This window comes from Schistocerca cancellata, chromosome 3 (assembly GCF_023864275.1).
Source record: "Schistocerca cancellata isolate TAMUIC-IGC-003103 chromosome 3, iqSchCanc2.1, whole genome shotgun sequence".
Lineage (NCBI taxonomy): Eukaryota > Metazoa > Arthropoda > Insecta > Orthoptera > Acrididae > Schistocerca > Schistocerca cancellata.
The window spans coordinates 198,292,011-198,319,796 of record NC_064628.1 but is presented as its reverse complement, the minus strand read 5'-3'; the positions used below and the strand labels follow the sequence as shown (position 1 = coordinate 198,319,796).

At 40.8% G+C, this 27,786-nt stretch overlaps 1 protein-coding gene across 1 annotated transcript in view; it reads right to left on the bottom strand.

Moving 5' to 3' along the window:
- LOC126174816 (gem-associated protein 5) overlaps positions 1-27,786 on the bottom strand; it is a 313,470-nt gene that overhangs the window by 228,637 nt on the left and 57,047 nt on the right. Inside the window, exons 6-7 of the mRNA XM_049921193.1 lie at positions 16,123-16,288; positions 4,958-5,066 (exon numbers count right to left, since the gene is read on the bottom strand). Coding sequence (XP_049777150.1) covers positions 4,958-5,066; positions 16,123-16,288 — 275 coding nt within the window. The remainder of the gene's footprint in view (positions 1-4,957; positions 5,067-16,122; positions 16,289-27,786) is intronic.

Here is a 27,786-nt window from a genome sequence, read left to right as displayed (position 1 = left end):
AGACAAACCCGTGATGTATACTGACCCCACAACCTATGGAAGTCCAACAGGAGCAAACAGCCTGGGCTGTTCATGGAGGGAAGGATTCTGCTCCAAAATAACACACGTCTACATGTGTCCTAGGTCACACAAAGTGTAGTGACCAAGTTCAAGTGGGAGCAGCTTGGGCATCTGCCCTAGAGCCAAGACATGTCACCCTGCAACTTCCATGTATTTGGTCCACCAAAGAAACATCTCCAAGGGAAACGTTTCAACTAGGACGGTGAACTGAAGAACACAATGGAGGACTGGCTTCTGTCATGGCCACAGGGATTCTCTGAACAGGCAATTCTTCAGCTCGTGAAACAATGGGATAGTTGTGCTCAATCCTCTGGTGATTACTTTCGAATAATGACGTCAATTATACCCACAGTGTCGTTTCGTGCCTTTTCTTTTGAAAACCCTTTTGACATTTTCCCACAAGCAAACAAGCTTTATCAATATAAAGCTCAGCGCCATTACTGAAGGAATGCAAACCCATTGGTCACATAAAAAACATTTGATCCAGCACACAATGCATGTAGAAGATGGCAGGGAAACAGAGAAATTATTGCATCAAATCCTTAATAATCAGACACTAGGAATGGCAGTGTATTTTAGCGACTTTGATAAAGGTCAGAATGATGGCTTGGCAGCTAGGAAACTACAAGAAAGGCATGTTTATGTGCTCTGAAATGAGAAATGACAAAGAAAAACAGCAAGACATAAACATCTATGGCTCTTCTGTGAATGAAGACAGTGGAGGCTTGCTCACCCAGTGAATCATTAACAGACAATAACCTGAGACACAGCTGAAATCAGAACACAATGCCACAGAAACATATGTTCCTGAATAATTTTTAATTGCATTTTGTTAGTTATTTGCCCACTAAGAAAATAACAGGCAACAACCTGCAGTAAAGAACACACCCGGGAAAGGGAAATAACATTTGCCATTAACACTGTTTTATTACTGAAAAATTATAATATGTTGCGTGTGTTCGTAGGTTTTCCCGGCGAATGAGATGCTTGAAAGTCTCTCGGGCATGCAGTCGGGTTGACTGGTCATTGTAGAATGAATTTTCGATGGCGTAACATGCCATCATCATCAGGTTACTGACGTCCTAGGCTGGCGGGTGGTGTGGTATATATACCTGCTGCCTCTCCCCTCCACTGACTCCGCATATGGACCGAGGGATGTGCAGGCCATGGTGGTGGGGGTAGCTTGTGCTGACGAGATGACTGATGGGTGTCAGTATGCATGTCGCCTTTGGTGGGTGTGGTGCCCCGTTTCCGCTGCTCTTGCAGAACTTTTATTGCTGGATTCCATGATTGGCTGAGTTGAAATCCATTGTCCTTGTTAATAAGGTTTTCGTGCAGCTGGATTTCAATTCCTTCCTTGTATACACAGTAACAAAAGCAGGATGTATTGTGCAGGACTTCTGTGTTCTTGTATTTCATAAGATGATTTGTCTCGAGGCAATGTTCTGCTATTGCAGATTTTGTAGGTGTTGGAGATCGTTGTGCCGTTTGTGTTCAGTACACCTTTCCTCGATCGTGCGAATGGTTTGCCCCACATATGCTTTGCCACACTCACACGGTATGAAATAAACTCCAGATTTCCAGAGTCCTAAATCGTCCTTCACTGTCCCTACAAGGGAAATGATCTTTGGCGGTGGGCGGTAGATGCATTTGATGTTATGAAGTCCTAGAATCCTGCCTATTTTTCCAGATACATTGCCTGCGTATGGTATGTAGGCTGTTGCTTTCGGTGGATCATCAGGTGTTGGCTGTGGTGTGGTCTTCTGCTTAAAGGCGCGTCGAATTTGGCGGTCAGTCACTATAGCTGTTCTTCTGGAACACATACTTGAGATGGTCTAGTTCCGGTTTTAAGCTTTCTTCGTCGGAAATCACACGAGCTCTGTGAACCAATGTATTTAGTACTCCTTCCCTTTGTGACGGGTGATGACAGCTGGAGGGGTGAAGATACAGATCCGTGTGGGTTGTCTTCCGGTAGACGCTGTGTCCCAGTGTTCCATCAGGCTTTTTCTGTACCAGAACATCCAAGACTGGTAGCTGACCATTTTTCTCCACTTCCATGGTGAACTGAATTTGGGGGTGGATAGAGTTCTGATGATGTAAGAACAGTTGGAGCTTCTCTTCCCTGTGTGGCCAAATGACGAATATGTTTTGACATATCTGTAGAAAACTGTTGGTTTTAGTGGTGCTGATTCTAAAGCTTTCTCCTCAAACTCTTCCATGTACATGTTGGCCACCACAGGTGACAGAGGGCTACCCATAGGTACACCGTCTGTCTGTTCGTAGTAATGTCCATCAAAAAGAAAATATGTTGACGTGAACACAAAGTTAAATACTTTCGTGAATTGGGCCCAAATTTCTTCTCAATAAGATCCAGCAAATCCTTGAGTGGAACTCTCATGAAAAGTGATACAACATCGAAACTGACCATAAGATCTGAGCTGGCCAACTTGAGTTTCCCCATATGTTCCACAAACTGAGCTGAGTTTTTGATGTGGTGCCCACATTTGCCAACCAATGGACTCAATACTGCGGTCAAGTGTCTGGCAAGCTGGTATGTTGGCGCTCCTATAGTGCTCACTATCGGTCTCAGAGGAGTGCCCATCTCGTGTACCTTTGAAAGTCCGTAGAGTCTTGGTGGTGCAGCAGCACGCGGCCGAAGTTTCTTCGCTGTCTCATCTGTAAAGGTACTTCGAAGAAGTTCAATGTGTATACAAGGAAGCAATTGAAATCCGGCTGCACGAGAACCTTATTAACAAGGACAACGGATTTCAACTCAGCCAAGTGTGGAATCCAGCAATAAAAGTTCTGCAGGAGCAGCGGAAAGGGGCACCACACCCGCCGAAGGCGGCATGTATACTGACACCCATCAGTCATCTCGTCAGCGCGAGCGACCCCCACCACCGCGGCCTGCACATCCCCCGGTCCATACGCAGAGTCAGTGGAGGGGAGAGGCGACAGGTATATATACCACACCACCCGCCAGCCTAGGACGTCAGTCAGCAGGAGTAACCTGATGATGATGGCACGTTACGCCATCAAAAGTTTGTTCTACAATGACCAGTCAACCGGCTGCATGCCCGAGACACCTTCAAGCATAATATGTTGTATCATTATATGAGTCAAAACTCTATTTCTGTTCGTTCAGTTTAATTAGCTGTGTGTTCCAAATATCACATTTATCTTAAACATTATTATGTTCATATTGTATAACAGTATTCAAGAATAATGCCAACTCTAGACACACAGTGAGGGGCGTATTTGTGGTGGCAATATTATGCCACAGGGGACATTCAATTTGGGGTCTTTATCACATGCGGCTAGCAGAAGAGTTGTGAATAATGAATCTCTTCAGATCTATTTTCTACTACACTGAACATTGTGGTTTCCAGCAGGACATTTATCTATGATTTATGGCCAGCAAAGTACTAAAGTGATTTGAGGAGCATATTTTTGAAATACAGCTGCCCTGGTCCCTAAATTTGTTAGGTACCATCTCCTTATAATAAATCTGGGTTAGATATATTTAGTTTGCATCATGGAAGGTGCAATACTATATCTCCACTAACAAAATACCCATTACAAGATTTGGCAGAGAACTGATAATTATTTGGATTTCAGCTGCCATTTTATTTCAAGCACCTACTACACACTGGCTTCTTCCATGGTATTCTCTTTGACTGATCATTTTACTATATCTCACAACATTTGTTTTCAAAGTTCATCAACTCTACATTCATTCTTGATGAAAAATTAATTATTCTCTCTTCTTCCCACACCCTAAAGTCAATATTTCTCACTCTTTTAAATCAGAGCAGAATTACTGTTTCTTATAGACATAAGTTTTTCTTTTTCCCCTTGACGCAGTTCACCATAGGTAATCTGTGTTCAGTAAACAGAAAAGTAAAAATAATTTTCACAGCCTCTTCTAATACGTAACTCTTCACAGGTTGTTCCTATTTTTAGTCTTTCATTTATTTCATGATCATGGAATTTCTTCAGTTACTTTTTAAGAACATGTTAGTTTTGACTCTCTTGTTTATGACTACAAATTCCTCAAAATGGAAACATAGCTGAGATCCAAAATTAACCCTTTGACTGCTGCATGGAACACTGTGTGTGTACCCCAGATACTAATCAGCACACTCCTCGTGCAGTGAATGATGAATACTTCCGTCTTACTCGCAATTTCTCAACTTGCTTATTGTTCAGACGTTTGAACTGGCACTGGGAAAGTTGAGAGAATTTATTTATGATATTTATAATTTTTATTGTAGTCTGTACTAACAAAACAGTATCACAGCACAATGCAGGAATGACAGAAAACACACATGTACACGAAGCATCATCTACTGTATTTACAGTGAACTAAGAAATGTGGTGAAATTTTGCTGAAAGCATTGACATCAGCTTTACAATGAAATCAGGTGATGTACACTGAATTCCTGCCTGTTGCTTTTATAGCAAAGGTCAATGGTTGGTACACACCTACCAAAAATTAGACTGAAAACAAAGCAGTGTATTGTACATTGAAACAGCATCTATTGGATTTACAGCAAATTAAAAGATTTGTTGAGAGTATACCAGAAGTGTCGTAAGCAAATGGGCCTTGTATTCTATCATATGTAAATGATAAACAAGCATGTGTCTCAAAACTTCTACTGCAGTTGACAGCACCATGAGTTTGCAAATGCTGTAGTCAACGGCACTCATGTCACAGAGTGCTTTGACTGTTGTAGCAATCCACTGTAGTCATAGCGTTAACAAAAGTGAAAATATTACTTTCTAACATTTATGCCCCCAAAAAATCATACTTGCTGATAATACTTTTCATAGATGCTGTGTAAACCATAAAAATATGTCACCAACAATTACTATTACACAAATATTTAATACTTACTGCTGTTACTTTCCCATTAATCTTCTGCCAAAATGCGGTAATATCAATCTTACTTTTATTACTGAGATTCCACACACGAATCATTGCATCCCCTACTCCAACAGCGATCCTGAAAATAAAGCAAGACAAAAATTTGTTTGCTTTTTGGATATAGTTTCACATTCCAAGTATCATTCATACGATTAATCATAGCGATATGGAACAAGTCATTTTACATTTACAGTACACATTTTTTGTAAATGTGTGCGCCTGCTGACCGAGGACCAAGAGGTTTTTTTTTTCCTTTATTTGTTTTAAATAATAAAGATGCAAATTAGTATTCTTACCCATGATCTTTTTCCTTATTAAATAAACAAAAATTCTTCTACAATACAGGAGGATATGTCAAGGAAAACATTTTTCAAATTTTTTTTTAATATTTTACTTTGCTTCATATCAGAAATTTTATTTCATTGAGTAAGTGATCAACAACTTTTGTAGCAGCACTGTCCGCACCCCTTTTGTGCTGAAGTGATACTTAATGTGGAATACTTATGTACTTCATTGTCCCTTCTGGAGTGTAGTGGGTTATTTACATCAAACATATTATTTTCTCAGCACGTCATACTTTTCATTGGTGTAGTACTTCCAGACATGTAGAACTGAAACACAGTGAGACCATTAGCAGAAAATCACTCAATAATACTTTTGCAAACAGTATTTACCATTTCTTCCACTGTTTAGTATACATTTGGATTGATTACAGTACAAGTGTCATCTGAAAAAAGAAACAATTCCCGTATCAGAAGAATCTCACCTGTGTGTCTCAAAATTTTTCTGGCATAAAGAGTATTCCATGAAGTTTTAGGATCGCAGTCACATTATGTTAACTTGTCACAGAATTTTAGCTGACATTAATTCTGATATTTTTAGGTGAGTGTTTTGTACTGGGGATTGGTAGTTCACATTGCTAACTTTATACCAAAAATTGGCGTGGAGAAGCATGCATGAAGACAGTCACTACATGAGCGCCCTCTTCGTATATTGCTCCATCTGTGGCACGCAGGGAAATGCATAATGGTGAAACTACAAGCATGCTCTCCATCGAAATGCGTGCTCGTGCTCTTTTGGAAGAAATTAAAGAAATCACTGGTTCCCACACCTTACCCAGTTAAAAGTTGCCTCCAGAAGGGCTTCATTGAGGCCAAGATTTCCATGGCAGAATAATCCATGGAATGTACCGTGGAGATACAATGCTTGGCTATGGCTGACTTATCAGGTTGCAAAATTCTCATGTGGTGATCATATTCAATGCATCTTTCACGAACTGCGCACATTGTCTAACCAATGTAGGCTTTGCCATACTGGCAAGGTATTCCGTAGATTCCAGCCCTCTGCAATTGCAAATTGTCCTCTGCCAAACTGACAAGAGCAGAAGTCTCTATAGGTGAGTGGGAGATTGCTTTGGCATACTGTTTCTTTAAGATTTTTGCCATAAACTTAGCAAAATGAACTACCAATCTCCATTGCAAAACACTCACCTGAAGATGGCTGCATGATTATCAGCCAAAATATTGTGGCAAAAGGTTGGCGTAATCCCTCTGCAATCCCAAAACTCACCTATTTACATTATGAAGAACAATTTTCTGCATTCTTTTGGTTAGATATGATATTGGTTGGCTATATCACCAATTCCATAAAACTTCCATTTATCTATGAGCATTCTGTGATTCACAAATACAAAGGCCTTAGAGAGATCAAAGAAAATACCAGTCAGTGCTATCTGGTTACCTAATGCTTGTGAAATTTTGGTGAATGAACACATAAATGGCATTCTCAATTGAGCAATTCTTATGAAATTCAAACTGTGATTTACCAAGGATATTACTGTTGCTCAAGTGTTATACTGTTCTACAGTGTACCACCTACTAAAAAGTTTTGGAAAATGTATGAGTACTGAAACAAGTTGGTAGTTATTGACATCACTCCTAATCACCTTTCTTATAGAGGGTTTTAACCTCATATTGCAACCTCTATGGAAAAATGCCCTCCATGTATCATATACATTAGAAACGTAGCCCTTATTATACAGGGAACAAGTCTTCAGTGTCCTGTCGGACACGCCATTAAATCCAGATGAGCTTTCATTTTTGAGAGAAGATATAATTTTCTTAATTTCAGAAGAAGAAGTGCTTGAGAAATGCACTGATTGAATTTTATTAGCATTTCTTTTTCTACATACTGCTCTGATTTTATTTCCTGAACCATTTGTTCTTATATTTCCTACTACTTCTAAGAAATGATTATTCCACATATTTATTAGCTGTTACTGATCACTTACAGCCATCCATTTTAATCATTAGTGATGTTAACCTGTTATGTGATGTACTGTTCTGTCTCGTTTCGCTGCATTTCATTTCATACAGACTTAAGTCTGTTGTCAGAATTACTCGCAATTACCCTCTGCCAGGCACTTAAATGTGATTTGCAGAGTATCCATGTAGATGTAAATGTGCCATGGTGCATGTTCCTTGACTATCTAAAAACTTTTAATTTTGAGTAATTTTTGTAATGTGCAAGTACTACTGGATCTCCGCTTTTTCTTGCCAACATATACACTTCTCTTTTCCTTTCAAAAGATACCTTAAACGTTTTAGTTATCCATGGATTTTCACATGATTATTTATGTCCTTTCTGATTACTTTTAGAGTAAAGCTATTTTCAAATCATGATAAGAATTTATCATTGAATAGATTAAGGTTTATGTCAGCATTTGGTTCAGTATAAATTGCATCCCCAACCATCTCGAAATATTTGTCCTAGAGTCATTAATTATTGAATTTGATTTTAGCTGAGGGAAATCTGTAATGAAAGTCTCCGTAATTTTTATCCTAACAAATTGTGCATCACGATCAGAGAGCACTTGTTACTGAGTACATAGTTATTGTTTGCTTTGAGCTCCATCTAAGAAAACATTGTCAATTATAGTCATATTGACTTTATCCACACATACTTGAAAAATAATTACAGAGAGAAAATTTTAGGGTCCAAATAAGATTATTTTCACATTTAATAATAATAATAATAAAGTCATAATAGTTTAAAAATACATCTGTTACATGTTGTTTTTTCAGACAAGACAGGTACTTGGAATAAATGCATTTATGAGCTTGATAAGTAAAGTTCAGTATAAGACATTCATTAACCCTTAACTGATATCATACAACTTTTTACTGTAAATGATATTGTGGTGTCTTTCCAACTCCAGGAGTTTGTTACTGATTTGATTGGTTTAAAAGAGGAGGGGAAGGGACCAAACTGCTTGGTCATCAGTCCCTTGTTCCAAATGAAACAATGCCACAAGGGGGAGAATAAAACAAACAAGACGTACAACACAAAACGGAAAGAAAGGAAAAACCACAGGAATAAAGGAAAGGTAACAAACACTAAAATGAACAAAAGAGGACAAGAAAACAACAGAGAGACTAAAGAAACAGTTAGAAGAGAGTAAAACAAGAAAACGGATTACAATGGCCATGAGAATAAAAAGGGAGAAGCCAGCCACTCTGCAACACATTGAAAACTCCACCATAAAAGCACTAGGGTGGAGGACACGGAGGGACAAAGGACATGCGCGAAATCTTAGATAAAATGACATAAACCACCCTCCTGAATAAAACATAAAACTAAAGCTGCTGTTGAGGCATTGTTGCCCAACAATGAAGGTAGGGTGCTGGGAAAGTTAAAAGTCCACCGCAGAGTGGCTAAAAGTGGGCAGTCCAGCAAGAGATGGATGACAGTCATTTGTGAGCCACAGCGACACCGAGGTGGGTCCTCGGGTTGGAGGAGGTTACCATGGGCTAGCAACGTATGGCCAATGCGGAGATGGCAAAGGACAACTGGTTCCCTGCGAGAGGCCTGCATGGAAGGCTTCCCCACATTCGTATTCTCCTTAATGACACGCAGTTTGTTGTGAGTACTGTTATGCCATTCCATCTCCCAAAGCTGAAAGCCTTGTGGCATAAGATAAAAATGGTTCAAATGGCTCTGAGCACTATGGGACTTAACTTCTAAGGTCATCAGTCCCCTAGAACTTAGAACTACTTAAACCTAACTAGCCTAAGGGCATCACACACATCCATGCCCAAGGCAGGATTCGAACCTGCGACCGTAGCGGTCCAGACTGTAGCACCTAGAACCGCTCGGCCACCCCGGCCGGCTGCGGCATAAGACAGAACGCAGGTCGGGTTCAGAGAAGCCAATCCCCATAAGTGGTTTCTGCGTAGCCTATTTGGCCAGCCTGTCGGCAAGTTCGTTGCCTGGGATTCCAACATGACCTGGCATCTGGGATTCCAACGTGACCTGGGGTCCAGACAAATCCCACTGAACGACTGAACTGTTCCAGGGCTGTACCCTTGGATGGTTGCTACCAAAGGATGACGGGGTAGCACTGGTTGATAGCTTGTAGGCTACTCAAGGAGTCAGTACACAGAAGAAATGACTCCCCAGGACATGAACGGATGTGCTCAAGAGCATGAGATATAGCCACCACTACTGCAGTGAAAACACCGCAGCCATTGCGCAAGGAATACCGTTCAATATGTCCTCCATGGACATAAGCAAAGCAGACGTGACCATCAGCCATCAAGCTGTTGGTGTAAAACATTTCATGGCCTCGGTACATGTCAAGAATTAACAGGAAGTGGCAGCGGAAAGCCATGGGGTCAACTGAGTCCTTAGGGCCACGTGATAGGTCCAGGGGAAGCCACAGCCTGCGTGTACACCATGGAGGTGTACGTGAATGGACCTCAAGTGTAGGTGGTAAAGGTAAGGACTCCAGTTCGGATAGAAAGGATCAGATGCGAACTGCAATTGTAAGCCCTGACCTGGGGCACTGCTGCGGGAGATGAACCACCATGGGTAGGGAAAAAGAGATGGTAATTCAGACGCTCAGGAGACCTACGAATGTGTGCAACGTAACTGGTGAGCAGTTGTGCACGCCTAAGCTTCAATGGAGGGACCCCATCCTCCAGCAAGACACTAGTCACTGGACTCGTCCTAAAAGCTCCCGTCGCTAGTTGAACACCACAGTGGTGCACTGGGTCGAGTAAATGAAATGCTGAGATTGCCGCTGAACCATAAACCACACTCCCATAGTCAAGGCGGGATTGAACGAGGGCTCTGTAGAGCTGCAGCAGTGTAGAGTGATCTGCACCCCACCTAAACTGACAAAAGTGAGGAAGCCAAGTCAATCGAGTGTTGAAAACCAGTCCTAAGAATCAATATGTCTCTACTACAATGAGTGGATCGTCATTAAGGTAAAGTTCTGGTTCAGGATGAATGGTACAACACCAACAGAAGTGCATAACGCATGACTTTGCAGCTGAAAACTGGAAACCATGGGCTACAGTCCATGACTGCACCTTTTGATGGCTCCCTGTAGGCGCTGCTCAGCAACACCAGTACTGGTGGAGCAGTACAAAATTCAGAAGTCGCCTGCATACAGAGAAGGTGCGACGGGCGGCCCTACACTGCTGCTAGACTCTTAATGGCCACTAAAAATAGATATACAATCACTACAGAGCCCTGCGGGACTTCATTTTCCTGGATATGGGGGCGAACTGTGGGAGGCACCAACTTGGACATGGAAAGTAGGAAGTGACAGGAAATTTTGGATAAAAATCAGGAGCAGGCCTCGGAGACCCCACTCGTATAATGTGGCAAGGATATGATGTCACCAGGTGGTGTAATATGCTTTTTGTAAATAAAAAAAGACGGCAACAAGGTGTTGCCGTCTGGAAAAGGCTGTTCAGATGGCAGACTCGAGGGACACAAGATGATCAGTGGTAGAAACTGCCCTGGCATGAGTCAGTAGGCCACATGACTCCAGGACCCAATCTACCCCTGACACCCCATACGTTCTAGCAGCTTACAAAGAACGTTGGTGAGGCTGATGGTCCGATAGCTATCCACATCAAGTGGGTTTTTGCCAGGTTTGAGCACTGGTATGATGGTGCTCTCCTGCTATTGCAATGGAAAGACACCATCGCACCAGGATGGCCATTGCTGGGAGTCCTGATGCCCCAGGGTGACAGGCATCTATTCCTTGGCATACACGGGGAGTTAATGGCGCAGGCTTCAGCAGAGCGATCCCTGTGTGGTCAGGGGGCTTCAACTAACAGGGTACATGGCGGCCCTACCACAACGGACTGGCTACCGTGCTGGATATCAGGTGTAACCAAGCAAACATGTCCATTATCATTGTCAGCGCAGAAAACGATACTACACAGTGGATGGAGGAAAATGCACCCAGGAGGGTGACCTCACCCAACAGCTGGAGAATGAGCGGAAGTGCAGATCCACATCGACAAAGGACGGATGAGGTCTCAGCGCATGATGGACCGTGTAAGGCGCCCTTCCCCAATTGGCTCGCTCTTTGGGAAAATTTGGAAAAGTGGAGGTCAAACCCGACAATGGACCATCACATAAAGGCCGAAATATGTGAGATTCCTTTTAGTCGCCTCTTATGACATGCAGGAATACCTCGGGCTTATTCTAACCCCCAGATCTGCAGGGGGTTACTGATTTATTGTCACAATAAACACAAAATGTTGATAAATAAGACAGACAAATAACAACTACACAACTGGTGTCATATGTCACCAAGATGTTACGGAGACTTTATTGTGGATTTACTGAAGGTCAAATGGTGCAATCAACACCCCACCTCTACAGCAAGAAGCCAGCACTACAGCTAAAAGGTAAGCAGATGGGAAAGGTCAGTCACCCCTAATGGGAAGCGAACAGAACATTTTGGAGGGACTGGTGCATTACAATCTGCCACAAGGAAAACAAATGAATCAGAATATCAATAAGAAATACAATTTAATGTCAGCATTTCCACTATTATGGTAATAAATGTGCATCTAAAAAGCAATGTGGAGCAGCACAGTATGGTAATGTACGCACATGTATCCATTTAACAAGCACACTGCCACATGGGGAAAAATAAAGCTTGAAAAATAAAACTTGCAATCTCCTCCTACACAGGGCCAACAAATGAAATGATGGACATGAACACTGAGAAGATGGAATGGGCAGATGGATGATAATGTGTAACTTTAAAAAGAAAAATGTGCAACTAAGGGATGTACAAATAACAGTTACATGAAACTTTGAGTACCATTATACTGTAACAATGTTCATGACACAGGCTTAATAAAAACTACCAGAGTGGGATGCTTTAAATTATCTTATTTTTGTTTTTTCTTTCAAAGAACCACAGAACAAATGTCACACAGTCCCTCATTATGGCAATACATTCAATGAATGACAAAAATAGTTCATGGAGCACAGGCCTAGGTCTGCTCACTTCTTCCTTAAGGTGTGTCTAAACTGAGTACAAAACATGTTCCACAACAAAACCACTGTTCCAGGGCTGTGTCATTACAGATCAAAGGATTTCTGTTCTTGGCCTGCTATCAATAAATGCTGCTACGCTGTGCTAGTATTCGTTTTTGCTCTGTCTATAGTGTTGCGTATTGTCTTTCCATGTAGTCCTTGATGAAATGAAGTGGAAAAGAAGCAAAATTTACAAACTTCTCACACACTATGAGGCACAGGAATGCCTCTGGAATGTTCAGAGTCATAGTTTTAAAAATATTAAAAAGAAACATGACTCCCTGCAAAATATTGTTTCGTTACTTGGCACCATCAGCAGTGATGTAGATAAAGAAATTAAGTAATTCATCTGTCAATACTGCAGCAACAATAAAGACAACAGAATTAGTTATCTGACTTCAGAAAAAAATTATTGTCAGGGAGTTAAGTGAGCTGTGGTCCTATAAAAGGTTGGTGACGACGGCAACAAGAACAAAAGTACAACACTTTGTATGAGACAAAAATGAACATATGTAGGAGGCAGCAGTCAATAGGAAACAAAGCTCTGAATAAAGAAAGCAGCGACAACTTTTTATGTCTGAATTGCCAAAGACTGAGTGGTACCAATGGCCAATCGAACATCACATGGTACAAGGAAGCCATTTTGGACCCGATTAGTATACTGCTATTCGAGGGCAGAGCCTGGTAGTAGGCTTCACCAATTTCCATAAGGCGAAAGGAATGCAGAAACATGCAAAATATATTTGCATCAGATTGGAAGAAAAGATATATTTCCATACGTGTCTGCTAGACTATGTGAAATGACTAAACATTTCTCGTCATGGATTATGTACCTATCATATGTAACATTATCTGCCAATTAATGCTTGCTGTTCTTTGTAAAGTAACTAGTAGAATGCTGAATTTGTAATGCAAAGTTCGTAAGATGATCCTCACTCCTTTTTTTGCCCCCTCTGCTTAATATTACTGCCTTCTTAAGTTTACTTTATTCATAATACAGTTGTGTAAGAGCTTTACATTCTATAACACATTATATTTTGATATCCACAGGAGTGATCCCAAAAGTAAGATCTCCAGTTTTTTTTAATATAAAGAAATGTTTACTTACAATAAATTGTACATAATTTTGAAGCTTGAACATTTTTCTAGTTGTCCACAGAATTGCCATTTCAATCGATACATTTCTGTATGACCATGACATACCAGGCTGCTGTCATGCTATTAAAGAAACATAGGACCTCATATTTCACCTCACTGTTGTCACTGAAGTGCCTTCCAGCCAAGTGTTCTTTCAAATAGGGAAACAACTGGTACCCACTGGGTACTAAGTCTGGGATACAGGGAGGACAGATGATGATGTCCCATCCAAACTGTAGCAGAAGATCCATAGTTTGATGGGCGATGTAGGGGCGAGCATTGTCATGGGGAAAGGCTTATGCCCTTGCTCAACATTCCTCTTCTTCAGTTCTGAATCACAAAAGTCGATCAACAATATCCCCTTTCGATCCGAAAACATATCTGCCATGACTTTACTGGCAAACTGTGTTCTTTTCAATTTTCTCAGCTTGGGTGAATCGGAATGCCATCACTCTTGTAATCATTAGTTGGGGTCAGGTGTGAAGTCCAGCACAAGTTTCATCACCCGTGACTATTGAATCCAAAAGGTTGTCCTTTTCATCTGCATGGCAATGAAGAAATTTGCGGGCAGTTTCAATGTGTTGCTGTTTGTGGTCTTCTGTCAGCATTCTTAGGACTCATCTTGCGGACAAATCGTAAATCATGGTCTGTAGAAGTATGCCATCGTATGTGGATTAAGGCTGGAAAAGACCCACCATAGTTTAACAATGAAATTTCGAAAATGCTGAGGAAGCAAAACCTGTGGCACTCTCAGCTCAAAGACAATGTGCAAATGGTGACAGGCATGGGTAAGTGGAGATTCATGTGTCTGTAAAAAGATCTATATATGAAGCATACAACAACTACTGCCATTGTACCTTAGCAAAAGATCTGTTCAAGAACCTGAGAAAATTCTGATCCTATGGAAAATTGCTAAGTGGGTCTAACTCTTCCATTCATTCACTTGTTGACCAGTCTGGTACGGCAGTTGAAGACAGCAAAACAAATGCTAAGCTTTGTTTGCGCTTAAGAAATTTTTCATGCAGGAGAATCGCACAAACATACTGTCATTTGACCATCATAATGACTTCAGTATGGACGACGTCCCTGGCATAGAGAAACAACTGAAAAACTTCAAAACAAACAAATCACCAGGTCCGTATGGAATCCCAGTTCAGTTTTACAAAAATGGCAGGTTACACCTGTATATAAGAAGGGTAAATTACAGACCAACAACTTTAACATCTGTTCTCAGCAGAATTTTTCATTCAAATATAATAAATTTCCTAGATACCGAGAATCTTATGTCCACAAATTAAGAAGATTGTACAAATTATTGCTCATGTGAAACTCAGCTTGCCCTTTTCTCACATGTTATACTGCAAACTATGGATGAAGGGCAACAGGCAGATTCCACTTTTCTAGATTTCCAGAAAGCTCTGACAATGCCCCACCGCAGACTGTTAACAGATACTACCATGTTGAGTAGGTTCTCAGGTACATGATTTGCTCAAAAACATCTTAGGTAATAGAACCCAGTATGAGACGGGGCCGAGGGAGGAGGCGGGGCCGAGGGAGGAGGCGGGGCCGAGGGAGGAGGCGGGGCCGAGGGAGGAGGCGGGGCCGAGGGAGGAGGCGGGGCCGAGGGAGGAGGCGGGGCCGAGGGAGGAGGCGGGGCCGAGGGAGGAGGCGGGGCCGAGGGAGGAGGCGGGGCCGAGGGAGGAGGCGGGGCCGAGGGAGGAGGCGGGGCCGAGGGAGGAGACGGGGGGCGAGGGAGGAGACGGGGGGCGAGGGAGGAGACGGGGGGCGAGGGAGGAGACGGGGGGCGAGGGAGGAGACGGGGGGCGAGGGAGGAGACGGGGGGCGAGGGAGGAGACGGGGGGGCGAGGGAGGAGACGGGGGGGCGAGGGAGGAGACGGGGGGGCGAGGGAGGAGACGGGGGGGCGAGGGAGGAGACGGGGGGCGAGGGAGGAGACGGGGGGGCGAGGGAGGAGACGGGGGGAGGGAGGAGACGGGGGGAGGGAGGAGACGGGGGGGAGGGAGGAGACGGGGAGGAGGGAGGAGACGGGGAGGAGGGAGGAGGAGGGAGGAGACGGGGAGGAGGGAGGAGACGGGGGGAGGGAGGAGACGGGGGGAGGGAGGAGACGGGGGGAGGGAGGAGACAGGCGGAAGGGAGGAGAAAGGCGGAAGGGAGGCGACAAGGGGAAGGGAGGAGACAGGGGGAGAGGGGTTAGAGAGGGGGGAGAGGGGTTAGAGAGGGGGGAGTGGGGTTAGAGAGGGGGGAGTGGGGTTAGAGAGGTGGGAGTGGGGTTAGAGAGGGCGGAGAGGGGTTAGAGAGGGCGGAGAGGGGTTAGAGAGGGCGGAGAGGGGTTAGAGAGGCGGAGAGGGGTTAGAGAGGCGGAGAGGGGTTAGAGAGGCGGAGAGGGGTTAGAGAGGCGGAGAGGGGTTAGAGTGGGGTTAGAGAGGGGGAGAGGGGTTAGAGAGGGGGAGAGGGGTTAGAGAGGGGGAGAGGGGTTAGAGAGGGGGAGGGGGGTTAGAGAGGGGGAGGGGGGTTAGAGAGGGGGAGAGGGGTTAGAGAGGGGGAGAAGGGTTAGAGAAGGGGGACAGAGGGGGGAGAGATGGGAGAGAGAGGGTAGAAAGAATATTCTGAACTTTCAAATTTACAATACCTGTTAGTGTCAAGGGGTGACACAGCAAGACAATATACAAATCCACCCATGGTCGCTATATCAAAAGCAACTTTTCCTGTATGTAGATCACAACCAATGATGTGTCTATCTTGTGCTGCTGTCCATACAATGTGGTTTTTTTCGCATTGTTTGGCGTCAGTTTTCACTAAAACAAAAGATACATTTATGCACTATACAATCATTATATCGAAAGAAATAATTAAAAAACAGTGAAAACTGTAAGACACAAATTGTACAGAATGATTATGAAAGGCATGTTTATGCAAGGCATCACAAATGTAACAACTATGTATTCCATGATACTACATAAGCTGTAGAATAACAATTTAAAAAAAGGATCCCATAAAACAAATACTGACAAAGCAATTTTAAATTTATTATGAGCAGTATGTTTTCAATCTGGATCTAAACATCAATTTCAATTAACAGTGCAGCAGGAGCAATTTTAGGTTTGCTTATAGTTCAAACCTGGGAAAATTATAAATCTGAACCCAGATCCCTGCCTTTCACAGAGTATATTACCAATGACACTTCACAAATTAAATTAAGTTTTCACTACAAAAGGGACCCAGGACCAAGTCTGAAGCCAGAAATCTTCCTAAGACAAATTGTGTTATAATGTTAGCAGAAAAGAGTCTATGCTGAAGTTCATCTGCATTATATTTTTTTACAGTACTGAAGTGATTTCATTACTAAAGTAAAATTATAAACAACTTTTGATTAGTGTTTCACATAGATACCAAACAATAATTATAAATTTAGTGCAGTTTCCCTCAGGAAGCAAAGCCTGGCTCACAAAGTGACACTTAATAAATGTATGCACACACAACCTTTCATATGAGAAGCTTTAAATTATGTGGCTAAGAGTGTTTGAAAGTTTCTTCTAGTTTTTAGTGAAATTTTTGTTAATGCATCACGCTGCCTTTAAGATTTCACCATGGGCGTTTCTGTATTACGAATTTTTCCTATCAAACAAGGAAACTTTAATCTTTTATTCCCATTAATAAATGTCATGTAAATGCTAAGTCTCACAAAATAGATAAACAAACCATTTTATAGCATTATGTTAGAAAAACTTTTATCACATCGTTCAACGGTACATTACCACTTGTTTACGTGCTGCTGCATGGAAACCATAGATTTAAAAAAATCACTAAGCTGACATTCCATACATACAAAATTTTGAGCCACAGCTTCCAAGACAAATTTGATCAGATGAAATGGTAGAGAATGTCTATGAATGACGTGGCTGTGGAACACTAACAAAAAATTGTGAACTGTTTACCCCTGTTTTTGAATCTGGTTGTTCTCCCCCATTCTTTGAGGCTTCAATTACCTGGAAAAATATTTCCACTTTCTTTCCACTGCCCAAAAGGCACTTGTCAGTTTACACAATGATATCAATTGAGGAAAGTGTGCAGGTCATATAATTAAGTCTGCAGATAGCAAAGAGGATAAAAAAACTTCAAAAGACATTTCAAGCAGCAGATCATGCACTGAAAGGTAACAGTAGATGCCATTAACATTGTCCCAAAGAACATTTAGATCATGTCCATCATACATACAGTATAAATCCTCTGGTAACAATTTGTATGTCCCCAATAACTGTAGGAGCTAGGAGCAAATGACATCAGATTCTTCTAGAACCAAGACTGAAGGAATGAAACAATCTTCTAGTACTCAGTAAGATTTTTAGTAGACATAATCTACTCAGTGCTTCACAAACCAGACAGCTGCTTTGTGTTCTGTCCAGACAGTTCAAAGTGTGTTGAACCTTGAGGTCCATGAAGTGCACATACATAATTACACATGAATTAAGATTAACTTAACTGAAAATGCCGCGCAGAGATAATAATGAACGCTGCCATTTTAACAGAGCTCCATGACTTTAAGACAGGTAAAACAGTTTGATTTGTTATGAGAGAGAACCACAAGCCATTCACCATTTCTATAGCTATTTAAACAGCAAACACCAGATAGCTGAAGCTCTAGTTAGGAACCCACATTGGCATAATCCATTAGATGGACAGTAGAAATAACTACCACAGACTTGTTATACTGAAGAAAGCATATTCAACACAAGGTTCCTCTGTCGAGCAAGCAGTTTGTCCAGTATAAGACAAAATACTTTTACAAACTTCACAAGCAACTTAATACCTGTCTGTCTTGTGGATTATAATATCAGTATTCATAACCTACAATCTTAGTTGGCAATAAAATATCACTGGAATCTCATGTTTCTTGAGGAATTAGGATAGTTCAAGAAAATACTTCCCCTGAACTGGAGAAATGTCATTGTCTCTTATTCATGTTTTTGTAACTGGTTGTAGGAAGTTCAGTCGAATTTGCTGGAACAAAAGTCCATGAAGTACTGAGTATTCAACACGAGGTCCAAAATTGGCTTGACTATTCAACTCACTGGCAAAATTTATGAGTGTCAGTTACCACAGCCAGTTTTCAAATGAGCTGTTACACTGGAACTGTAGAAAGAGTTGCTTTTTGACATAAGTTGCATTTTTAATTCAACTACATATTAGCATTCTCTGTAGTACACATCATGTGAAGGAATCTGAGAAACCACAAAATTTCGGGGAATACATACCAAATATTTCTTCACTCCGTGTTCAGTGCATCGATTTTCCTGTTACGAGTTCTATGAGTTACCTAAACTTCAATTGTGGCAGCAAAACCTTTCTGAATTGGCCTTATCTCGGTCTCACTCAGTGGACAACAAGATACGAATATTCAATGACAGAGATTGTAAAACGGCATTTGCACTCAACCAAATCACATTTGACACCATACTCCCCAACTTGGTCGAGTCAACTAGCTGTCCTTTGGCCACAGTTTGGCAGAAGCTCTGCATCTTTGTGGATGTTTAGTTTGTGCTAATACTCAAATAAAATGTGGTCACATCAAAGTTAAGATATGAAGTTGGTCTATAGGTACTGCCAAATAAATAGGAAGTGGGTGTCAATGAAACAGTGGAAATGTGGAGGGAAACAGTCAGGCCAGGTTTGGGGAAGGGTCTAGGTATTTGAGATGGGACTGGAGTTTATGCTGCATTTCTGAGACTGGGCTTGTAGGCAGGCCTTTTGAGTGGACATGCTGGACACCTGGAGAAAGACCCTCCATTACACAACTACTGTGATCCACAACAATTATGGTGAGGTCTTTATGTGGTGGGAGGATGCTCAGGTCACGATCAGTTTTGAGGCACAGAGTGGGAATTCTTTCTGTGATTGTAAGGTTGGTCTCCTGGCAATTAATCTAGGGAACAAAGATGAGGTAACACAGGGGATTAAAAAAATCCTGAAATGTCATCAGGCGATGTTCAGGAGAGATTCTGTGAAGTTTGGAAGGTAGGAGATGAGACTCTGGCAGGAGTAAAGCTGTGAGGACGGAGCGTGAGTCATGCTTGGGTAGCTCAGCTGGTAGAGCACTTGCCCACGAAAGGCAAAGGACCTGAGTTCGAGTCTCGATCTGGCACACAGTTTTAATCTGTCAGGAAGTTTCATATCAGCACACACTCCGCTGCAGAGTGAAAATTTCATTTCGGAAGTTTTCTTAAAACTACTATAATACTAAAAAGAAAAACAAGTGAAAGAGCTAAGTGGCTCAGTGCTGCAGCTAATATGCATGTATTTAGAAATTGTAGCACATGGCCGAGGTAAAGTTAACAGAATAACATACATTAATAAGTTTTATAGAGTAATGTTAAAATCTTAGAAACCTATTAGAGAAATTGATGGCATTTCCAGCAACTTAAAGCTTGTTCCCCACAGATAAGTAGGATTCTCAGCCACGTATGTAATAGCTCTTTGGAGCAGGGTGTTTTCCCCGATAGACTGAAATATGCCATTGTAAAACCATTGCATAAAAAGGGGGATACGTCGGATGTCAACAACTACAGCACAATCTCTCTTCTGACAGCTCTATCAAAATTTTTTGAGAAAGTAATGTATTCAAGTGTAGTCTCCCATATTTGTAAAAATAAAGTACTAACAAAATGTCAGTTTGGTTATCAGAAAGGCTTTTCAACAGAAAATGCTATATACGCTTTCACTGATCAAATATTAAATGCTCTGAATAACCGGACATCACCCATTGGTATTTTTTGTGATCTTTGATTGTGTAAATCATGGAATTCTTTTAGATAAGCTAAATCATCATAGTTTGAGGGGGGCAGTGCACAAATGGTTTAATTCATACTTAACTGGAAGAATGCAGAAAGTTGAAATAGGTGGTTCATGTAATATTAAAACAACAGCTGCTTCCTCAAACTGGGAGGCTATCAGGTACGGGGTCCCACATGGTTCGGTCTTAGGTCCTTTACTGTTCTTGATATACATTAATGACTTACCATTCCACATTGATGAAGATGCAAAGTTAGTTCTTTTTGCTGATGATACAAGTATAGTAATAACATCCAAAAACCAAGAACTAAGTGATGTAATTGTAAATGATGTACAGGGTGATTAAAAAAGAATACCATAACTTTAAAAATGTGTATTTAATGAAAGAAACATAATATAACCTTCTGTTATACATCATTACAAAGAGTATTTAAAAAGGTTTTTTTTCACTCAAAAACAAGTTCAGAGATGTTCAATATGGCCCCCTCCAGACACTCGAGCAATATCAACCCGATACTCCAACTCGTTCCACACTCTCTGTAGCATATCAGGCGTAACAGTTTGGATAGCTTCTGTTATTTCTCGTTTCAAATCATCAATGGTGGCTGGGAGAGGTGGCCGAAACACCATATCCTTAACATACCCCCATAAGAAAAAATCGCAGGGGGTAAGATCAGGGCTTCTTGGAGGCCAGTGATGAAGTGCTCTGTCACGGGCTGCCTGGCGGCTGATCCATCGCCTCGGGTAGTTGACTGTTTATACCAACGTTTAATATACCACGTATCAGGAGGTTTAACACCATACGTCGTTCGAAATGCACGCTGAACAACTGTCGTCGATTCACTTCTGCCGTACTCAATAACTCAAAAAGCTTTCTGTTGAGCAGTCGCCATCTTAGCATCAACTGACGCTGACGCCTAGTCAACAGCGCCTCAAGCGAACAAATGTACAACTAAATGAAACTTTATAGCTCCCTTAATTCGCCGACAGACAGTGCTTAGCTCTGACTTTTGTCGTTGCAGAGTTTTAAATTCCTAAAGTTGTGGTATTCTTTTTGAATCACCCTGTATTTCACAATATTATTAAGTGGTTCTCAGCAAACGGACTCTCTTTAAATTTTGATAGTATATACATTTCCGTACAGTAAATGGCACAACTCCAGTAATAAATATACACTTTGAACAGAAGTCTGTAGCTAAGGTAGAATTTTCAAAATTTTTAGGTGTGTCCATTGATGAGAGGTTAAACTGGAAGCAACACATTGATGGTCTGCTGAAACGTCTGAGTTCAGCTACGTATGCTATTAGGGTTATTGCAAATTTTAGTGATAAGAATCTCAGGAAATTAGCTTACTATGCCTACTTTCATTCACTGCTTTCGTATGGCATCATATTCTGGGGTAATTCATCGTTGAATAGAAAGGTATTCATTGCTCAAAAACGTGTAATCAGAATAATTGCTGGTGCCCACCCACAGTCATCCTGCAGACATCTATTTAAGGATCTAGGGATCCTCACAGTGATCTCACAGTATATATATTCACTTATGAAATTTGTTGTTAATAATCCAACCCAGTTCAAAGTTAATAGCAGTGTGCATATCTATAACACCAGGAGAAAGGATGATCTTCACTATGCAGGGTTAAATCTGACTTTGGCACAGAAAGGGGTAAATTATGCTGCCACAAAAGTCTTTGGTCACCTACTAAACAGCATCAAAAGCCTGACAGATAGCCAACCAACATTTAAAAATAAATTAAAAGAATTTCTAGATGACAACTCCTTCTACTCATTGGCTGAATTTTTAGATATAAATTACGGGAGGGGGAAAAAACCCAACTTAAACATTTGTGTCACGCAATATTTTGTGTAATGTAATATCTTGTACAGACCTCTTTTATTAACCTGACACGTTCCACATCATTACGAAGTGTCGTATTCATGATCTATGGAACAAGTATTAATCTAATCTAATCTAATCTCTCCCCGCCCCCAAGGAAATGCATCTCACTTGCTCGGCTCCTCTTCCAGGAGCAAACACTTTTCTGAATATGATGTATCCACATGGCTGATTCATTGATGCTGTAGATGTGTTCTGGAATGAATGTGTGTTTTTCCATAACTTAAGAATATTTTTCAAAAACAGCTGAAAATTAACTTTATTAAAATCAGTAGCTATTGCTCCTGGTTTTCTTAACCTAAAGGCATATTTAGGTTGACATGATGGTATCAGGAAAAGTATCGTTTAAGGGACAGTAGAAGGGAAAAATATAAGAGGCACACCAAGACTAGAATACACCAAACACATCATGGAGGATAGCAGCTGCACCACCTGTACTGCTCTCAAGAGGAAGGCTGAACACACAAATTCATAGTGAACTGCTGCTAACCAACCACATCGTTGAAGACCTAAGAAGAAGATATTTAAGCTACTTCATGAAGTCTGCATACTATTGCTTTCCAGCTTTACTATTTATTTTCAAGGAATTCAGTGCAACACAAAAGCATATTTCCTAATCTCTTCATGTGACAACCTGTATCATGTTTTACCAGATTGCGAGAGATACTGTTCAAGTTAAAATTCCTTTTCTTCTATGAAAACAGTTCCTAAGTACATCTTTTGAAACAACACACATGTGCCTACTTGAAATTAGCTCCATGGTATGAGTCTTTCTGGAGAATATTTCTGGAACACAAATACTGTTTGGTAGCTTCTCTTAGAGATAAGCCATCTAACACCCTTTCTTTCACTGTTTTCGTGATTGCAGCTACCATAGGTCTTCACATCTTTTTGCCCTTCATTCAGTTTTATTTTCACTGAAATTATTTATAAGTTGAAAATTCTTTCTGATATTTTTATTTGCTGCAAAAATTATGCACTGTCTTGACAAGCTCTATAGTATCCTTTTATCACGGTCCATGGCCCTAGGTATAAGAATGGGAAGTGGTCTTGGATATGAACTTTTACAGTAATTTGCTAATGTGACTGAATTAACTCAAATTCTTGGGCAACTGTCTGATACACTATAACAATAAATACTGCTTTAATTTATACATATAGAGAAAATCTATAGAGCTTAACTTTGAAGGAAAAAAGGTAGAAATAAAGGCAGGAAATTTTATTTCAACTGAGCAAAAACAAGAAAAATCCTCCAACTCTCTCAATGGCCGCTGAACAGCATCAAAAAGTGGATTGTTCAATCGTTTTTAAGGCTGCCAACCAACTGCATACCAAAAAGCTAAATAGTCCTATATATTTTCCCAAACAATGTATGTCACCTTAGGTACAAGGTGGTCCTAAGTATACTTATCTCTTCACTGTAAACCCAGATATTGTCCATTCCTCTCCCCCCCTCCTGTTTAATCAACCAGATACAAACACAGTGTTGTGGATTTAATAAATTAACTTTATCGCAACATTTAAAACTATTCTGTAACTAATATGACCATTTTTTTAAACACAGGGAATGTAAATAACAGAATAATTAGAGCACAGAGAGTAAACATAAATAGTAATCAATTGCATACATAGCACTGCACTTCACTGAACACTGAACTTCACCACTTGCCCTTCAGTGTCAAATGATATTTCTTGTTGAATAGGATGTTTCATCTGGACCAGGTAACAACAGGTCTTGCACAGGCTGCTGCTGCTGAGTCATCAGCGGTATCCTCTTATGTCCACTGCAGATTATCTATGGTGGAACAGCTGGTGCATTTGTCAAGTCTGCGGTGGGTGCACCCAAGAATGAGTGTCTGTACCACAGAATGGGGTGCTGAAAGCTGTTTAGAGCCTGTCAATGGTGATGGTGATTGGTGTACCCATCATGAATGTCTATTCCTCCCTACTGATAATCCAATACGGTCTGTTGTAAGGTGGCTGTAGTGGCTTGCACACTGCGTCATGTCGTACAGAAACAATCACATCTCCATAGCTCATCAAAAATCATAGGGGTGACAGGTCTGCTGAGCCTTCAGAGCAATGAGACGTAGCTGTCGGATTTGTACATGTAGGTTGCATACAAAGTTTGAGCATTCAATGTGGTCATCTGGCAAATTTCTGAAGAATTCTAAAATGTGGTTGCAACAGTTTCATCAGTAATGTTGACCATAGGGAACATCTCTGATCAGCTTGGGAAATGGTCAATGGCTGTAAGACAGTAGGTAAACCCTTCCAATGGTGAGGGTGGTCAGACGATTACCAGATGCACATGCTCAAATCTCTAGTTTGACGCAATGAACAAGCCAAGAGGTGCCCTCCAATGCTGGCTAACTGTGTTCCATTGGCAGGCCACACTTTGGCACACATATTGCTTACAATCTTTGTCCATGTTTGGCCATACAAAAGCTCATTACACCATGTTCTTAGTGGCCTGTGCCCCAGGGTGCAACAGGTCATGTAAGGAGATGATGGCCTGCTGCGGATAGTCAACAGTCACAAATGGTCGTGGTTTGGTTGTTGTGACCTCACAATACAGCAGCATCTTTGATAGTGGTATTGTAGTGCGATAGAGATGTAGGTCTATGGTTGCATCAAAAAGTCTCGCAGCTCGCTGTTTGGTTGTCGCATTGCAGCGGGAGCTTTGAAATCAACTGTGTCAGTGATTGCTTCGACCCAAGTGAGAGCATCCACTGTCACTTTCAGGTCTTCCTGGACATGGACTATATGGGTGATGAACTGTCCGATATGATGGTGCAGCTGACAAGGTGATGCTTTCTCTGGATGCTGGTGGAAACCATATATCAGTGGCTTGTGGTCTGTGACTAGGGTGAACTGCCATCCCTCTAAAATATGGCAAAACTTCTTAACGGAGATGTATGCACATGAGACTTTTTGATGCAACCATAGTCCTACATCTCTATCGCACTACAATACCACTATCAAAGGCGCTGCTGTATTGTGAGGTCACAATGAGGACCAGTTTCATTAAAATCCCCACAAATACTAAAGCTTCACTTAAATGGTTCAGATGGCTTTGAGCACTATGGGACTTAACATCTGAGGTCATCAGTCCCCTAGAGCTGAGAACTACTTAAACATAACTAACCTAAGAACATCACACACATCCATGCATGAATCAGGATTCGAACCTGCAACCATAGCGGTCGCGCGGTTCCAGATTGAAGTGCCTAGAACCACTCGGCCACTCCGGCCGGTCTTCACTTAAATCTCCAAACTCTTGTTACCATAGTAACTGCTGGATGGAACTTGAGAAATTCCTGCTGGTAACTCATAAATACTTGTTAGTATGGTCCCAGATCAACCTCTATGGTACAGCATTCGAATAACAGTTTTATTTAAACTGTCAGCCTGGGATGTAACAGCAATTACTCCATGGAAGAGTATATGACATTAGCTTTTATCCATCTGGATATCCAAGACAGCTATCGATAACTCACTTGCCCTTTCATTTTCTTGTATTGACATTGGAAGTGTATTCTATTTGTTCACAAGGCTTCTTGTTTTGATGGAATACACTCATGAGTGTTCTCTATAAGATCTATGGATTTGTCTAAGTTGCAATATTTTGCTCTGCTAGTAGCTGCTTCCTTGCAAACAATATTTATTCTGGAGTTCTACCTTTTACACGAATTTACCCTAAAAGTCTTAGTAAAAGCACTGGCATACATGTGAACCCTAACCAAAAATCAGGCTATATTAATGGTCAAAAACTGTGACTCTTTTCAGTAGAATCCTGAGGCAACTAATGTGGGTCTTTCCCTATGACAACAAAAATTTATACGATGGCTATAAACACACAAATGAAAACACTACACCTATCCAAAATATTGATTCCATCCCCTTATCTGTAGTGTAGCCCTGGTAAATGGAATTAGGTTGAGATGTTTTCTAAGTGAAAATAATAAAAAAAAGATAATACAGTTTTAATCATATTGCTTTATGACATACATATGAAAATTGTAAACATAGGCTTGGCACTTTTGAAGTTAGTTGGTATTACATATCTTCATGGAAAATACGTCATTAAATAAATCTGTAAAATTCTCATGATATTTATAACTCTAGCTATGTAGTCCATTGATATTCAGTTATGCTTGAATATTGAGTAATACTAAGCAATCATAAAAACAAGCACTGTACTTTTCTTCTCATGGCTGAATTAGAAATTGCTTCCACAGTACAGAATCAGAATGATGATGATGATGTGTGTGTGTACTAATGAACTGAAACAATTATCAAATAAAATAGAAGTTCACTCTTTAAATGTTCTGAAATACACTAATTAATTTGTGTCCCCACTTACTGAAGAAGAAAGCGTTTCTTCAACCTGTTCAGGACCTATCATGTTTCTCCTTAATTAAACATCCAATACATGGTGAGGATGGAGAAAGGATGGCAGCACAGATATGTAATTATCTTTACACAAACACTTTACAACATATTTGTATTGATTCAAGGAAGAAACTGTTGAAGATTTTGTCTTTCTGAGAAATTCTTTGTCAAAGATTTACTGGAAGCAGTCACCTTCTATTCTTAATTTTACTATCAACAACATCTCCACATGTTCATCACCAGTTGATTATCTAAACCAGGGGTCTCCACACTTCAACCCACAGGCCAACAGCATGCCATGGACACCATCAATCCAGCCCGTGGTAACGGGTCAGAAATGCAAGGTATCTGGCCCATCTTAATCTTTTTTATTGCTGTCAAACCTTGCTGAGTGAGTGACCACACATGAGTAGAAGAAAACATAGGAAACTGATTTGCGTAATGAACAATATTTTAGATAAAGAGTCTATTAGCATTATGTTTTCAGTCTTTAATAACGATTTCAAAAACCACTTTCTGACCTGGATCGTTATCTATGACTTCTAGGTATGAAAAATCTTTCATGTATTCTACTGTAAACTACTGCTCTCATTCTGCAGCTTTTATCACCCACACATACAACTTCTCGGACTTCCCTGGTAATGCTGCAAATTCTCCGGAAGAATGTAGCAATATTCCCCCCCCCCCCCCCCCCTTTCACCTTCACTAGCACATGGCGAACTTTTCCCTTGCAGTATCTGTTTATGAACTCCAATTCCTATTTGTCATCGCTAACTAATACAAATTCATTAAAGATTCCCATAAGGCAATAGCTATGGCCACTACGAATTTATTAATGATAATGCTATGTCACTTTTTTGACAAATTTTGAAGCACAGGCATAAACAAATATCTTAAGACAAATTTCTTCTAAAATAGGATGTATGCATTGTAACTACAAGATTTTTATAATGTATTACAAATGTGTTCGAGTACCTATATTATTGGAATGAAATGCATTAACCTAATCCATATGGAAAAAGTATTTCACTTAATGACTATTGATTACGAACATAATTCAGGACTGAATCTTGCTCACTAAGTGGTGTAACACTGTACAGTGTAAAATTTACAATGCAAGTAAATCAAAATTTGTACAATAATCGGTTGTTTTTATTTTATGACCAACTAAGATACACATTACGTGACATATTTAATGTAATTTAACATTTTA